Genomic DNA, 15,501 nt, shown 5'->3' on the forward strand with positions numbered 1-15,501 from the left:
AGCAGTGGAAACGGCCCCGAATCTCATAGTACACTGTGCAATGACATATGTAATGTAGCTCTGTCTCTGGCTCTAGCTGGCATAAGCAGCATATCCTGTTGTCTACTAATATCCCTCTTAATCTACCAGTCTCAATCTCCAACTGATGTGAGGATGTGCGTATCTGACCAATGGCACACTGCAAACCATGAGACATACGAGTATCCATGTAGCTGGGTTGAATCACAAACCCATCTCATGTGAGGTGGAGAAGATGCTCTCTATAGAAATCCATCTTCGTGCCCAACTCCTATTGCGGCTCTATCCATGTCCTCCTGGTATCCAATTGGATTAGGTCCGGACGAATGAGTCTAGTAACTGGGCAGCCTGTCCATGGTGAAGCCATGCATCTGAAACCATGATGTCATCTGTGCATACCAGCATGAAGTGTCTCCCTGAAGAGCTAACTGTCTGGAAGACTCGAGGGCCAATCTAGCATATCTGTCTCTAGTAGTATCCCACAAGCTATGCACAAAGGAGACTGATCTGGTAAGCGCCTCAATCTCCATAGGAGGGGAAGCTAGCTCTGCTCGAATGATAGCGTGGGGTACGGAGGCCTTGGCTATGATCAATCGAGAGATCATAGATACCAAGGGCCTCTCCATACGTCTCCAACCATCTTGGCCTACAGAAGGTCCCCATATCTGCACCGCATACAACATAGCTGAGGCTACTAAAGTATCAAAGAGCCATAACTTTGTCCGAGGTTCCTAGAACTGAACCTACGAACACATCCTCTCCAAGCTTCCCAAGGCCGCATAAGCTCTAGTCAGTCTAATCTTTGCTGCTCTCCCCAAAGAAAACCTCGGCCCAATGAAGACAACCCCAAGGTAAGTGCATGCATCTGTATACTCTACAATCTCCTAGAGTATAATCTCTTGACCATATGTGAAAGTCGGTGCTGATCTCCTGATCCACTGTGGTGTGGTGTTAAACACCATAACCTTGGTTTTACTAAGGTTTACAGACAATCCACTATCCTCTACAAAACTGTGTAATGCATCCAACTTGTACTCTAGTGAGTCTGAGATAAAACACAATATCATCAACATATAACAACAATGAAATTCGCATCCCTGCCAATTGGGCACCTCTATCACCCTCGCTGTCAATCTAAACAGACACCTCATCAACATACATACCAAATAGAGTAGGAGACAATGGGCAACCCTGTTTCACCCCAATGGTGGAGTGAACTAAATCAAATATCCCCTCCGGGGTGCGTACATGTCCCATCACTGATCTGTATAGAGCCATAATCCCCCAAATCAACACTATGGGCACCCCCATCTCTTGCACTTTGTGCATCAATTGAACTCTCGGTACAAGTCAAAGGCTTTGCGGAAATCCACAAAGCTACAATAAATCCGTTTCCCATGTGATTTGCCCTCCTCAATGATGCCCCGAGTGTCAAAATATGATCAAGAGTGGAGAAACCCCTCCTAAAACTGGCCTGGCCCTTTGCTCGTACACCCTCACCCTCTGCCCAATTACTCAATTGCTGCTCAAGAATGGATGCATACAACCGTGCCAATGTGTGTTAGCCATAATAGTGCGGTAATTTCCAGGCTCAGTAGGATCACCTACGCACGTGCGTATACACACACACACAGAGAGAGAGAGAGAGAGAGAGAGAGAGAGAGAGAGAGAGAGAGAGAGAGAGAGAGTTCCACTATAAGCCCATAGGAAACTAAACACATTGGACAATTTAATTGAACGGTGTCCCATCGTATACTTGTCAATTCACTGTGGATGATTAAGCGAGGTTATAGAAAAACCCCAATAGTATCTTTGATTATTTTATTATATTGCCTATGATGGCAACAAACAATAGCATCCACATAACAAAGGTTGACCACCAATTTCAGATTGATCACATGAATAGTGTGCAATGGCTATGTTTTGACACTTTCACGAGAGCTGGGAGAAATAAACTCCCACAAAAACTCCCTCCACAATCCTGCTCATGGCATTGGCATGTGCATGATGCACAATTAAAGAGTGTCGAATCCTGAAACATACAATGAAGGGAAGACTCTAGAATGCTTATGAAACAACTTGAACCACTTACACGTGCTCATGGGCTACATTCGGAGCCACTCCTAAAACATCATGTCTCACTGCCTACTACTTTACAAAACAATGGAGGCAAAAACGGGATAACCGTGTCGCAGTGCAAAGCAGACAAGCATCCTCTTGTTCTTCAAAGTTCAAATATCCGAGATGTTACACCAAAACTGCACGAGGCTCGTGGCATAATGATACATAAATCTGTAGATACATACATGTCATCGTCCGTTGCTCCCTGTTTGACATTGCGACCGAGGAGTGTCCCTTCTCCCTCTTTCTTGTGGCTTGTGAGCACTGAGGCTGCTTGCCGCCTAGTATCAAGCAGTACTGACCCATCCACTTAAGGAGAGCAGGCCAGATAATAGACCAGTTAATATCCGTGTTAAGCCTTCAAAGCAGGAAAATTTAGTTCTGTAAAGGGCAGGCTAAATCCAGAGCAAAAGAATAACAACAAATGGAGGCAATTTGAATTAGACTAGAGAACCCTCAGCAGCAGCTACCTGCATGTTGGCAATCATCTAAATACTTCCAACCATCTCAGGAGTCTGGTTTACGAAGAGCTTATCATAGGATAGTGACCTTGCAGTCTCAAAGAAATGTGCGACACTCTCCTCCGGTGTTCCCACCAGAACTCCATGACCTAAATTAAGAATATGCCGGTGCCTCCCAGCCTTTTTCACAACACTGCAACCACAAAAACCATTAAGTTAGCAACTGGACACCTCATACCTTGGAGAGCCACAACTCACGAAACCTGCATTACCTCTCGATCTCTTTGGAAATGGCTGGCAGTGGGGCAAAAAGCAGAGCTGGATCAACATTTCCTTGAATCCCCACTAGCTTGTCGAGGCGTCTACGCCCATCAGCCATGTCCACGGTCCAATCCAAACCAATAACATCGACACCAGTATCTTGCATTCTCTCTAGAAGGCCCCCATTTCCATTGATGTATAGCACTAGTGGAACATCAGGGCACCTTTCTTTTACAATTCTAACTGCCTGCCAAAATCCCGACATAAGATGAGTTGCTTCGAGTATAAGAGCAAAAAACATTCTTTCAAACAAATGCTGCAATTACTAGACGCATAAACGACCCCTTGAAAATGTTAATAGAACCTTCCTTTGTTTAGTTCAACATCGAATCTTGTAAGTAAGGATATAACCTTAGTTTCTCACAAGCTAACTTCAGATAAGTAAGACGCTAAGATACCTGCAGTGCTAAAGCATGCAAATAGTCACCTGCTGTATGTAAGGCTTTGACCACGTGTCCCATTGGTCTGGTGGAAGCTGACCACCCCAGGAATCGAAAATCTGAACACATTGAGCCCCATGCTCGATCTGAAATATCATGTACTCAGCAATCTCACGAGAAAGGTGGCTCAGTAAGGCTTGCAAAACTTTGGGAGACTGGTGACACATGCTTTTGATGACTTGATAGGTGCGTGTTGTTTTTCCCTCAACAATGTATGTGGCCAAAGTCCAAGGAGCACCAACAAAGCCCAGTACCGCAGCACCATCACCAACCTGTTATCCACTTTGAATTAGAAATGCCATATAAAAAAAGAGAGACTTTTTTTATTTAAAGAAATGAAGAGCAATTAATTTTGTCTAGAGCTTAATGTGCAGCAAGCTGGCTGCTGTCTGTTGTCAAATTGAGAGATACAAATTCTGAAGTTGCCTTGAAAGCAAGCATTTTGAGGTGAACTGAATGTAGCTCTCATGAACCAAAATTTCCGACAGGACTGACAGGAAAGAAACACAAAATATGATGCGGGTCTCTCTCTCTCTCTCTCTCTCTCTCTCTCTCTCTCTCTCAGCCTTCGCTGATAGACGAACTCAAAGTCATCAAGGAAAGGTATGGAAGATTAAAGAGGAAGACAAGCAACATGAAGCAAAAACGTCCTCGTGGGTGGATGTGATCACGAAGACACAGAAGAAGGCAGATGAGGCCGAAAAATGGATAGAAGTCGCCAAGAAAGGGAAAGGGAAAGAAACACCAACCATCCCCTGTCACGTGCACATCTAAACCTATGTGCATGTGGACAAGCTATCTCAAGTCTAGGGTTCAGGTTAGCCTAGGAAGTGTTCTCGCACCCTTGTGAGCCTGTGCGAAGGCTGTGCATGTCCAGGCACTTAGAATAGTTGTATACCCTCTGATTGCACACAGCACGATCATTAGCACGACATTCAATACCCATCATGAGCATTTTCCAAAGCATAGAACCTTTTTTCCCAAAGTACACATTTTTCACTTATTTATTAATAAGTGACTTTTGTTGGAAAAGTAAGTAGGGTAATTTGCTAAAGATCTATAAACGAAACCCATTGGGCACTCGATAGAGGCAGAAGAAGGGACACAAAAAGGGCAAGCACCGCAGTAGACCGGTAGGCACCCTCAAGCTCCCCAGCATTTTCTCAATAGTTCAGCCCAACGTTTTCAACATCAGCAAATCAGCATTTTTAGCATAGTTACCAAGGAACGGACCAGATAGGGTCTGGAACACCGGAACGGCGTTCTGGTCGGTTGCAATTGCCAAGAACGTCCCCGGAACGTACGAGCATTCCGACAGGCCGGACATAACAGGAACGGACACGCTGGAACATGTCGGATCGGCAGCACGGCTAGAAACGGCTAGAACTCAATGGACAACATAGGACCCAACGGTCATAAACGGGCAATTGCAGCCTTATAAATTGCTCCCTCTTCCCCCCATTTCCTTCACAAATGCAACAAGCCTCAAGGCTCTCTCTCTCCCTTGCTCTCAAGCTCTACCCTCGCCGCTCGGGCCTCAAGCTCTGAACCTCTCTCCCTTGGGGCTTGCCCTCAAGTTCTCTCTCCCTCGGTCTCAACTTTCAAGAGGTGAAGCCTCTCTCTCAAGCTCTCACGGAGTCAAGCCTCTCTCTCCCTCTCAAGCCCACTCTCAAGCTCTCTCTTTCTCGGATAATCCATGGCATCTTGTTAGGTGCAGCGGAATGAATGTTTACGCTTTGCTCAAGATGAGTGCTCCGAACTGTGCTCAAGGTTCCTTTTGTTCTTATGGAAGGTAGAGCCTTTCGTTCTTAATGAGAGTGCTATGATCACAAACAAAGTGAATGGACACTGTGTGTGCAAGTGTATGAGACTGAGTGATACGACACCAGAGACGTTGTAAAACCCTCCTCCGAAGGCCCCACTCTCGTCGGCGAGAGTAGTCTACTTATGATTGCACAAACTGGTACAAACTGAATGCATGTGACTGATGCAAGTCTAAACTATGTCGGCGATGATGACGGGGACAACGACACCGGTCTAAGGGCTGAAATCTGCAAGTGAGTGTCTGCTATCCAAAAACGCTATGGGCTGAAATCTGCGACTCGTCCAAAAACGTTGATTCTGGGACTATTTCTGTAGGTCTTGACGCTGAAAATCTGCAGGTTTAGGGCTGAAAACTGAGGGTCTTTCCGGGCTGAATCTGCTACTCTTTAGGGGCTGAACTTGATGGTCTTTCTACTGCTGAAAATCGCCAGGGCTGAAGACTGCAAAGGCTGAAATTTGCAAACGCTGGGATCCAAAAACGCTAGGGTTGGAGCTCTGAAAAAACGCTAGCTGATGGGATTTCTGTGGCGATGATGCTGAGGCAAAAACGCCAGGCTGTGGTAGGCTAGGGCAATGATGCCTTGTTGACAAAACGCTAGGGGATGCTGATGAAGAAAACGCTAGGTGAGCGATGGTCTTTGCTTGGAGGAAATCCACCAAGTTCTTGCTTGAGAAGTTGCCTGCTGAGCTTGGCTCCTGTTGCCTCTTCTGCCAAATAGTGCTAGCTCTAGTTTGCTTATATACAAACTTAGCAAAATTGCCCTACCTACTTTCCAACAAAAGTCACTTAAAAATACTAAGTGAAAAATGTCAAAAATAGGTAAAATAGGCTAAATGCACTGGAAAATTCCCCTGAAGGATTCTGATGGGAATGCTTATGATCATGCTGTGTGCAACCAGAGGATATGCATCTACACTAAGTGACTGGGCATGCACTGGCTAAATAGGCTAAATGCACTGGAAAATTCCCCTGAAGGATTCTGATGGGAATGCTTATGATCATGCTGTGTGCAACCAGAGGATATGCATCTACACTAAGTGACTGGGCATGCACGGTCTACGAATAGACTCCCAAAAAGTGCCAGATCACTTCTAATCTAGACTGACTGGACCGACTGAACCCTTGTCGTTCTGTAGCTTGTCCACGGACACATAGGGTTGGATGTGTCATGCGACATCCCCTCCTTTTCAAAGTGAGGTACTGGTACCGAACTGTATGGCGTCGAGGGAGATCGCCAACAGGGTCTGGAATCCTGAAAAGGACTCTTCGCCGGCCCACTCTGATGTGTCACGTGACACATCTTCTTCTCGTACAACCCCCTCCGTTCATGTGGGCAACACTCAAAAGGCGAAGGAATGGTCGTGGTGGGATGAAGTGACCTCGGAGCGCACCTTGTCAGCGGCGGGAGGTTCTCGTGCATGGCCATGCAAGCTATGCTCTTACACACGGAAAGGGGGGCATGACAAAGTGAGGGCACATTTTCTTCGAGTGTCGGGACATGAGGTGAGATTTTGCACCAACGTAACCATCGAGAAGAGGAAGGAGCTCGAGGAAAAGGATCGGCAATTCAACCATAAAGCCAAGCCCGCGCACAAAGGTATCGACCAAAAGACTCTCATTTTCCCTTCTTCTTCTCTACACGGTGTCGGTGACGGTGGATCTTCATCGGGTCCAATTCGTCGCCAAAGGACCCTTGCCACCTCTTGGGACCGAAAGAAGAAGAAAGAGGTGGATGCCTCCGTAGCCTGATTCTTCTATCACGACCATATCCCATTTGTCGCGGCGAGGTATGCTTTATCGATCTTCTCTCTCATTTCTTCCATTATCGTCATTTCCCCCACTATGATCTCTAAAGTTTAAACTGTGAATAATCAATTATCATAGTAATATCTTCTATGTGTGATCGAAATAGGTCGGAGTATTGGAAAGTTATGGTGTAGCGGATAGGAGAGTATGGCACCGGCTATGTGCCGCTATCTTCACAGGCTCTCCGAACCACTTTGCTCGATTGAGAGCAGGTGATCGTGGAGCAAGCAACACTCAATATTCAATGGCTTTGGGCAAAACATGGTGTTTCCCTCATTGCTGATGGGTGGAGCGACACAAGGAAGAGATCTATCCATGGCCTCGTGTACGCGTATGTCGCACGTGTCAATGCAAGGAACTTGCCGATACACCGTGTGCGAGCCACAAATGGCTCCAAGCACACAACAAGCCTAAACTAGTAAGCTCAAAGATGGCGATGGTGTGTCACTCACCGCTCTACGCTTGCCGTCGTGGAGGATTCCTCGCCGCGAAGAAGAGGGAGACGCCGCTACTCCGCGCTCAACCGCCTCGCCGCCGTCGTGCCACCGCAATACTCGATCGCACACACTCTCACACTCTCTCTCTCTCTCTCTCTCTCTCTCTCTCTCTCTCACGCATACACACACACAAGGAGATGAAGAAAAAGAAGATGGAGATGGAGCAAGAGCACTCTTCAATTGCACAAATGAGAGAATGAGTGAATTTTAGGTTTAGTTGACTTTTATATGAGCTCACCCCATTCACACTTGGGCGCCCATGCTTAGCCAATTAATCCCTTGAAGGTTCCAGTTAGAGTGCGCCTCTCATCGACGATCACTCTTACCCTTTTCTTATTGGACCGACAAGCCCGGTACCTGACTCTACCAAGTAAATAATACAAAATCCGTCGTAGGTGATAGGGTGTCCGTGAGCCGTGAGGGTTAACATGCCTCCCTTCCTGATGTAGATTCCGTTCTCGGAAGCTATTGAGTTGCAGCACGTTCGTCGAGGTGGAAGAGCATTTGATATAAATGTCCTTAGCCTTCTTCAATCACTGCAAAATCAAACAACATTGGCACAGTAATTACATTCTTATATACAATTAAAAAGCATATGCAACTTTAGGCAAACAAATTGATTGGTAACAGAATTTTAAACAATTTGTCAGCAATAAACATTAAATTTCAATATAATCAAATGCATAAACAGATGTAAAGGTAAAAATTAAACAAGTATGGAGTCGCTAATTTAACGGTCGAAAGGTACTAGAGATCGACTATTAATACCATGGGTAAGCTTCTTAATTTTCTCTAATCAATTAAGTTGTTTAATCGCGAGAGCCAAGTATTTCATGTTCGAGGGCTGACTAGAGACTATACCTAGAAGACCTTGTAGTTAAACTACGATAAAAGGAATTGCTCATGAAATCATCGCCTGACTTATTTCCTTTTCTTTGACTCCCCAAAAGTCTTTTCACATTGTTTCAATTTTGATGTGTGTGCTTATTTTGTATGCCTTGGGTTTATTGCTTTTCAAGGAAAAGCGCCCACACTGGGAACCTCTAGGGCTCTAGTACCATAGGCGATACATGTGAGTGAAGTACCCAATCAAGCTGAGATTCCTCTTCCAGCTTAAGATTTTACATTATGGCACTTTGATTTTTTTTTTTATTTTTTTTTTTCAACATTTTAATTTTGTAACTTTGGGGGGTCATATAACACTGTTATCCTCCTCAGGCTCATCACACTAGTAAACTCCCTTTATAATACTTAAGCTAAACGTCAATAGGGACTAAGCCCACTAGAAAGCCCTAGTACATTTCACACAATGCTGCCTAAATCGGATTAAGAACCTAAGTAACCATTAATTATTAGGAAGGCATTCCCCATGATATTAAGAGAAGATCTGTAACACCTGACTTGGTCAAACTAGCTTAGTCGGACTGCTTGATTTTTAAATCTAAACAAGTGATTATGACAAAAAATTACATTGAATTTAATGTTTGGTATTAAGCAAATGCGCTGAATATTATGCTACCAATCACAATCAAAGTAGACAAACATGGATGCAAAAAAGATAAGGGGCAATGCTAATGGACAAGAAACACCTGTTTGTGTTGATGGTCGCGCTTGATTTGAAGTGTGAACGAGAGAAAGATTCCACCAAATCCTAATAACAGCAACACGTTCCTGTACACACTAGGAAACACAAAGAATACCTCTAGGAGGCACATCAGTGGGAAAAACGTACCAGCACTTCTTGAACACAATTAAAAAACATAAGGAACCCTAACCTAATTATTTGTACTCCCCTTAGAGAGTCAAGGGAATAAGATATTGTAGAGATTGGGAGGAAACTCTAAGGCTAAACCCCTATCCTCGTCGCCGAGATAAACAAAGTCATCATCCATGAGACCATATGTGCCATCCGTATAGTCATGTAAATCTTCTTCTTCATCATAGGTACCCATGTTTACTAAGGTCACTAGACGTCTATAGTCATCTTGGTCAAAAGGGTAGGCTTGTGCAATGGGAGAATCGCTCTCTACTAAGTATGGATCAATCGTGGTCAAGAGACGTATCAGCCATTCTAACTCCTCGAAATTCCTCTCACATGCTAGCGTACATACCAAATCCTATTCACATGCAAGCATCGGAAAGACCATGTGAAACATTTGTGAAAAGTAGCGAGGCTACCTCTCACCCAAGGAAGGGGGGAGTGTTTGTTGACATCCATCATTCACTTGGTTCCCTCTCAACCTTCCTCCCTGACCTCTTAATCTCCAATCTTAGGGAATGTATATGTAAAGCCTTATACTCACAAAAACAAGATAAAAAAGTAAAAGAGCAAGAGCCATAACACAAAATCATAAAAACAAATTATACACAAGAACACGACCCTTGTAATTTTTGCACTCTAACCATCATCTATTTGCGTGTATAGATATGGCTAGTACGCTAGAGTCATCCACTCTTGCCTTGGGTGAGAGGTACCCTCGTTACTTTTCACAAATGTTTCACATGGTCTTTCCGGTGCTTGCATGTGAATGGAATTTGGTAGGTACGCTAGCATGTGAGAGGAATTTCGAGGAGTTAGAATGGCTGATAAGTCTCTTGACCACGACTGATCCATACTTAGTAGAGAGCGTTTCTCCCATTGCACAAGCCTACCCTTTTGACCAAGATGACTATAGGTGTCTAGTGACCTTCTTAGTAAACATGGGTACCTATGATGAAGAAGAAGATTTATATGACTACACGGATGGCACATATGGTCTCATGGATGATGAATTTGTTTATCTCGACGACGAGGATAGGGGTTTAGCCTTAGGGTTTTCTCCCAATCAACTTTGGATTTTTCGAGCCTGACAGGTCTGCTGGGGCAAATTCCCATAGGCGCCGTGCGTCTTGCTCAAACCCTTTTCCGACCGGCTGCCCGCGCTCCTGCCTACCTGCCCGGCCGTGCCCAAAAAGCTGCCCACTGGCCCTAGCATCAGAGCCTGCCTACGTGACTGCCCGAGCCTCAAGAGCTCCAATCTTCCCACGGGCCTTAAGTTTCCGAGGGCTTTTTAAGCCCCTGCTCCTACGGTGTTGCTCCTGGCCAAGCCTGCATAAGCCCCCTTTCCCACAGCCTGCTGCCTCAAGCCTCTGAGCACCTTCAAGAGGCCCAAAGCCCCAAGCTCATTACAAGGTATTGTTCCCACTGAGTGGCCAGCTGCCTCGAACCTCCGAAGACCCCTTCAAGGACTTTCCCAAGGCAAATAAACCAAAGCTTTCAAATCGTGGAGGATTCCTCGCCGCGAAGAAGAGGGAGACGCCGCTACGCTGCGCTCAACTGCCTCGCTGCCGTCGTGCCGCCGCAATGCTCGATCGCACACACTCACACTGTGGAGGATTCCTCGCCGCGAAGAAGAGGGAGACACCGCTACGCCGCGCTCAACCGTCTCGCTCCCGTTGTGCCACCGCAATGCTCGATCGCACACACTCTCACACTCTCTCTCTCTCTCTCTCTCTCTCTCTCTCTCTCTCACGCATACACACACACAAGGAGATGAAGAAGAAGAAGATGGAGATGGAGCAAGAGCACTCTTCAATTGCACAAATGAGAGAATGAGTGAATTTTAGGTTTAGTTAACTTTTATATGAGCTCACCCCATTCACACTTGGGCGCCCATGCTTAGCCAACTAATCCCTTGAATGTTCCAGTTAGAGTGCGCTTCTCATCGACGATCACTCTTACCCTTTTCCTATTGGACCGACAAGCCTGGTACCTGACTCTACCAAGTAAATAATACAACATCCGTCGTAGATGATAGGGTGTCCGTGAGCCGTGAGAGTTAACACCTCGTCGCATAATCGAGTGGAGAGATGTACTTTGTACACTCTCATAATGCCATCGAGAGTGGCAAGTCCGCCGATTTCCTCTCTGCACGGTGGACAGCGGCCATAGAAACGATTGGTGAGCAACACGTGGTGGCCTTTGTCACAGATGGGGAGGCATCACACAGGGCAGCAGTAGCTATTGTAGAGGGTCACTATCCACCTGTGACAGTGTGCTTTTGCATGACACACTGCTTGAACAACCTTCTAAAAGACATCGGCAAGCTAGACTGGATTGCTCCAATCATTGTTGATGCAGTGAAGATTGTTACTTTCATCAACAATCACAACTTGGTTCAGAGTGAGTACTCAAGAGGTCGAGCGGCAAAGTGCTTCTAAAATATTCAGACACTCGCTCCGCATTCAACTTTCTTCTTGTGCACAGGCTGTCTGAATGTCAAAATGCGGTCTTCACTAGAGATGAGTTCACCACCTCCCCCTATACAAAGACAGTTGCAAGGATTTTGTGCAAGGATAAGGCAGAGGATCTTGAATTCTGGAAGGAGTTGAAGAGTCTAGACGCACAAGTAGAACCGGTGGTTCATTTGCTTCGAGTTTTGGATGGCATGGACCCGTGCATTAGCAAGGTTTATGAGGCAATGGACCGCATGATCGAGCAGCTAGCACAACTTGAGCCGAAAGTAGAGCGATATGAGGAGATCCATGCGCTTTGCAGCTCGAGATGGAATTCATATGCCTCTCGTTTACACGGGGCAACATAAATGGTGGACCCACAGTTCCAACGTGCAGGGCAAGAGACAGATAGAGAAGTCATGAACCAATTTACAGAGATCTTAAACAAGTTGGTTCTAGATAGAGATGGGCGACGCATTGTCAGAGACCAATTGAGATAATATAGAGAGATGCGGGGATCGTTTGGTAGTCCAGATGCTCAGATTGATCGTAGGAAGATAGGTTCAGTGCTATGGTGGGAGAACTATGGCTATGATGGCCCTGAGCTTCAAAGATCGACGATCCATATTCTCAGCCAGACAGTCAGTACCTCATGCTTGGAGCAATTATGGAGTAACTTTGGCCACATTGCTTCCAAGAAGAGGAATTGGCTTGGAGGGGAGAAGACAAATGATCTTGTCTTTGTCAGAGCAAATTTGAAAATGCTTTGCAAGAGTGCAAGTAAAAATCCTTTTACACAGTGGGAGATGGAGCAAGAGGCTCTTCAAGCAGATGGAGATGCAGAGCCACCGACACCAGGTACCTCATCCATGGTTGAGGTCAAGCCTGGCCTAGAGCTCGATGATGAGGAATGCGAGGATGTGCATGATGTACAACTGGCTACTACGAATTGGGAGGCGTCTCACCCTAGTGGCTCTTGAGTCTTGAGTCTTGAGACTCGAGAGTTGCGACTTTAGAACTTCCATTATCCTTACCTTCTTGTATGGTTGCTTGCCCTCTTTGTAGCATCTTTATGGTATTTGTCATCTTTAGTCTTTTGGTATTGTGGTCACTAGTTTGGCCCCCTTGTAGTCTCATTATGGTATATGTCACCTTTGGTTTTTTTGTAGCACCTTGGCGGGCCTTGTTAGCCAAAATTAAGCGAAAAGTGTTATCTCTTACTTCTACTCTTGAAAATTATTTGAGAGCTCTAATCTATAATTACATGCGTTATTGTGTATGGGCATTGTGTTTGTTCAATGTTGTGTATGTACTATGTACTATGTACCATCATCCATGGCCGCGGTGCCGTGTCACAAGAAGGGCACCACGTGCCAATAGAAAAGAACAAACTGAACAGACTTTTAGCACTTCAATAATAAATGAACTCAGAGAGAGAGAGAAAGAGAGACAACACGCGACATGGAGTGGCGGAATTCCACCCCAGAGAGTATTGGTCCCAAACCTTGGCGCCCCTTTCGGTATTTCTTTATATTACTGCTGATCCGCAAAGTACAACAGCTGGGGAGCACCTGCTTTGCAATCTGCGCGCTAAAGAGTGTAAGAGAGGGCCCCTAAGGCTCATATTTAAAGGCCCAAAGCCTAAAAGCATTAAATATGAAAAGCTGACCCCAAAAAAACACTTTCCTAAAATTTCGGGATTTCCCTAAAAATTCGCCGCAAATTGCGGAACGTCAGTACAGGTGCCACGTCATCATATTTTTATGTACAAAGTCTTTTGAGTGTGTTCTGCTTTATTTTTAATGTCCTTATGTCACTCGAGGCCCCATCGGACGAGGTCCCCATAAGTTGGTAGGACTTCTTCTGTTACTTGTTCTTCTTAGGGTTTCTAGAATTAGGATTTGCAAGTTTTAGGGTTAGGGTTTCCAGAATTAGGGTTTGCAGGTTTAGGGTTTGCAGGTTTAGGGTTAGGGTTTCCAAAATTAGGGTTTCAGCAATTAGGGTTTCTGGCAAAAATTAGGGTTTAGGCCCCTCGACCACATCTGTAAGTTGGCTCCATTCTTTAGGCTTTGACACGTCAGCAGTTTGTTCCATCTCCCCTTCTTGAAAGAGAGTAATCGTCCGCGATTACAGCATATCTGCAAAACAACTCAAGTTAGCTCAAAAATTTTCGAGGGTCATTCCGAGGGACAATCAATTTGCTCTTTTTATTAAGGAGTTAGCTTCTCCTTTCGGCTGTTTTGATCAAGGAGTTAGCTTCTCCTTTCTGCTCTTTTGATCAAGGAGTTAGCTTCTCCTTTCGTCCATATCAGAACTCTTGATATTCTGGCGTAGTAAAATTAGCCATCACACCCAAACCGTAGTGATCTTCTACGGGTGTCTTGATGCACTAAAATTACATACCCAGGCAATCTCATCCAATTAGGAATATTCAGTAGTTGGCACATCACAATGCAACACAAATGCTCACATATGCATGTTACAAGACATAGAAACATAAAGCCGCTGATGAACACTCCTCCCGCATAACCTAATGTCACCAGCGTGTGACTACTATTTATCCTTTTTGTTGATTTCTTTCTTATTATTTATTTACTTTCACTTTTTGGAAACACCCCTCGGGAAATCTAACTGCCCTGCATTGCATAGCTAGTGTGGAACTGTCCAGAGGGAGTCCAGGCCTGAGGGCAAGAGAGCACTAAGGTTGGACAAGGACTATGGTTAGCCAAAGTGAGGGTCATTGACTAGCCAAAGTGGAATCCTTTGCTACAGAGGCTACATTTCAGTTCTGGGTGTGGCTGCAGTGTACAAAGGGGGTCGGAAGGGGGTCGGATGACCTAGAAAGATACAATGGCAGTATCTCCTAAAATTTAGGGAACTGCTATTTTGGGACCTGAAAATGTGTTTGCGTCATTACCTCCGAAATGACAAGGGGAACATTTTCTTACTCTGCCGTGAAGACAACTCGGCAACCGGTTGGGAGATTTTTAGGCGGCAACCCCGAAACAGGAAAATGCTTGTAAATGTGTCAAGTGGCACATTTTGGTGCACTTTTCTCATGCAACAAGAAGTGGCGCTGATTTTTAAGCGGGGAGAGGCTCATTTTTAGCTTCTGTCACAGGTTAAGAGCTATGGAGTGCTTCCTTTCCCTCCTATGTACAGTGCGGTGCCAGGAGTGATGCCCTGCACGCTACGCACTGCCCTCTCTCTCCCCTATGGCAATATGTTATGCCCCACTAGTGGGCTTTTCAATTGACCAATGTACAGTTGTGTGGGTTCATGCGCGATTGCCGAGGCAAGAGCCTCTTGCACAGGTACTGGATTAGCTAGCGGCTAATCCCCCTGCAGGTACAGGTGAATTCGGAGAGGTTTCACGCCAGAAATCTCGTTCGATTCAAAGGGCAAGTAGCCCTACAGGTGCAGGAGCTCGAGGACTTGCTACGGATGCGACCGGCACGCGAAACGGAGCCCGAAACAGTAAATTACAGCCTGCTGGGTATTTTTGCAAGTTTAGGGTTTTGGCGCTAAACGGTCCGTAATACCCCCAGGAGGTTCGGGGACGCGAGGGGACCGCTGTATAGGTGATCTGGCGCATTTTCGGGGCTGAAAACAGAGAATTCAGCGTGCTGCAGATTCTCGCCAGGTTTTGCAAAGTGCCCGTATGCGTTGGGAAAGTCATTCGATGCGTGGGAATACTGACTGTGAGGGGTCCTAGTACAATTATGCTGCCGAAATCGGGCCGGAACAGTTGAAATTCAGCCAAGATTGTGCGGGGCAGCTTGTAGGGAACCACAGCG

At 45.6% G+C, this 15,501-nt stretch overlaps 1 protein-coding gene across 3 annotated transcripts in view; it reads right to left on the reverse strand.

The window, feature by feature from the left end:
• Positions 1 to 2,063: 2,063 nt before the first annotated feature.
• HEME1 (Uroporphyrinogen decarboxylase) overlaps positions 2,064 to 15,501 on the reverse strand; it is a 53,283-nt gene continuing 39,845 nt past the window's right edge. The window contains exons 3-6 of one of the 3 annotated variants that reach the window (XM_086483237.1): positions 3,349 to 3,633; positions 2,873 to 3,108; positions 2,610 to 2,793; positions 2,064 to 2,448 (exon numbers count right to left, since the gene is read on the reverse strand). In XM_086483237.1, coding sequence (XP_086339363.1) covers positions 2,628 to 2,793; positions 2,873 to 3,108; positions 3,349 to 3,633 — 687 coding nt within the window. In that variant the 3' untranslated portion in view covers positions 2,064 to 2,448; positions 2,610 to 2,627. Of the gene's footprint in view, positions 2,794 to 2,872; positions 3,109 to 3,348; positions 3,634 to 15,501 lie in introns of all 3 variants that reach the window. The other 2 variants (XM_086483236.1, XM_086483235.1) reach the window with 2 other exon arrangements.

The sequence above is a fragment of the Adiantum capillus-veneris genome, chromosome 15 (genome assembly GCF_014529385.1).
Source record: "Adiantum capillus-veneris isolate H3 chromosome 15, ASM1452938v2, whole genome shotgun sequence".
Lineage (NCBI taxonomy): Eukaryota > Viridiplantae > Streptophyta > Polypodiopsida > Polypodiales > Pteridaceae > Adiantum > Adiantum capillus-veneris.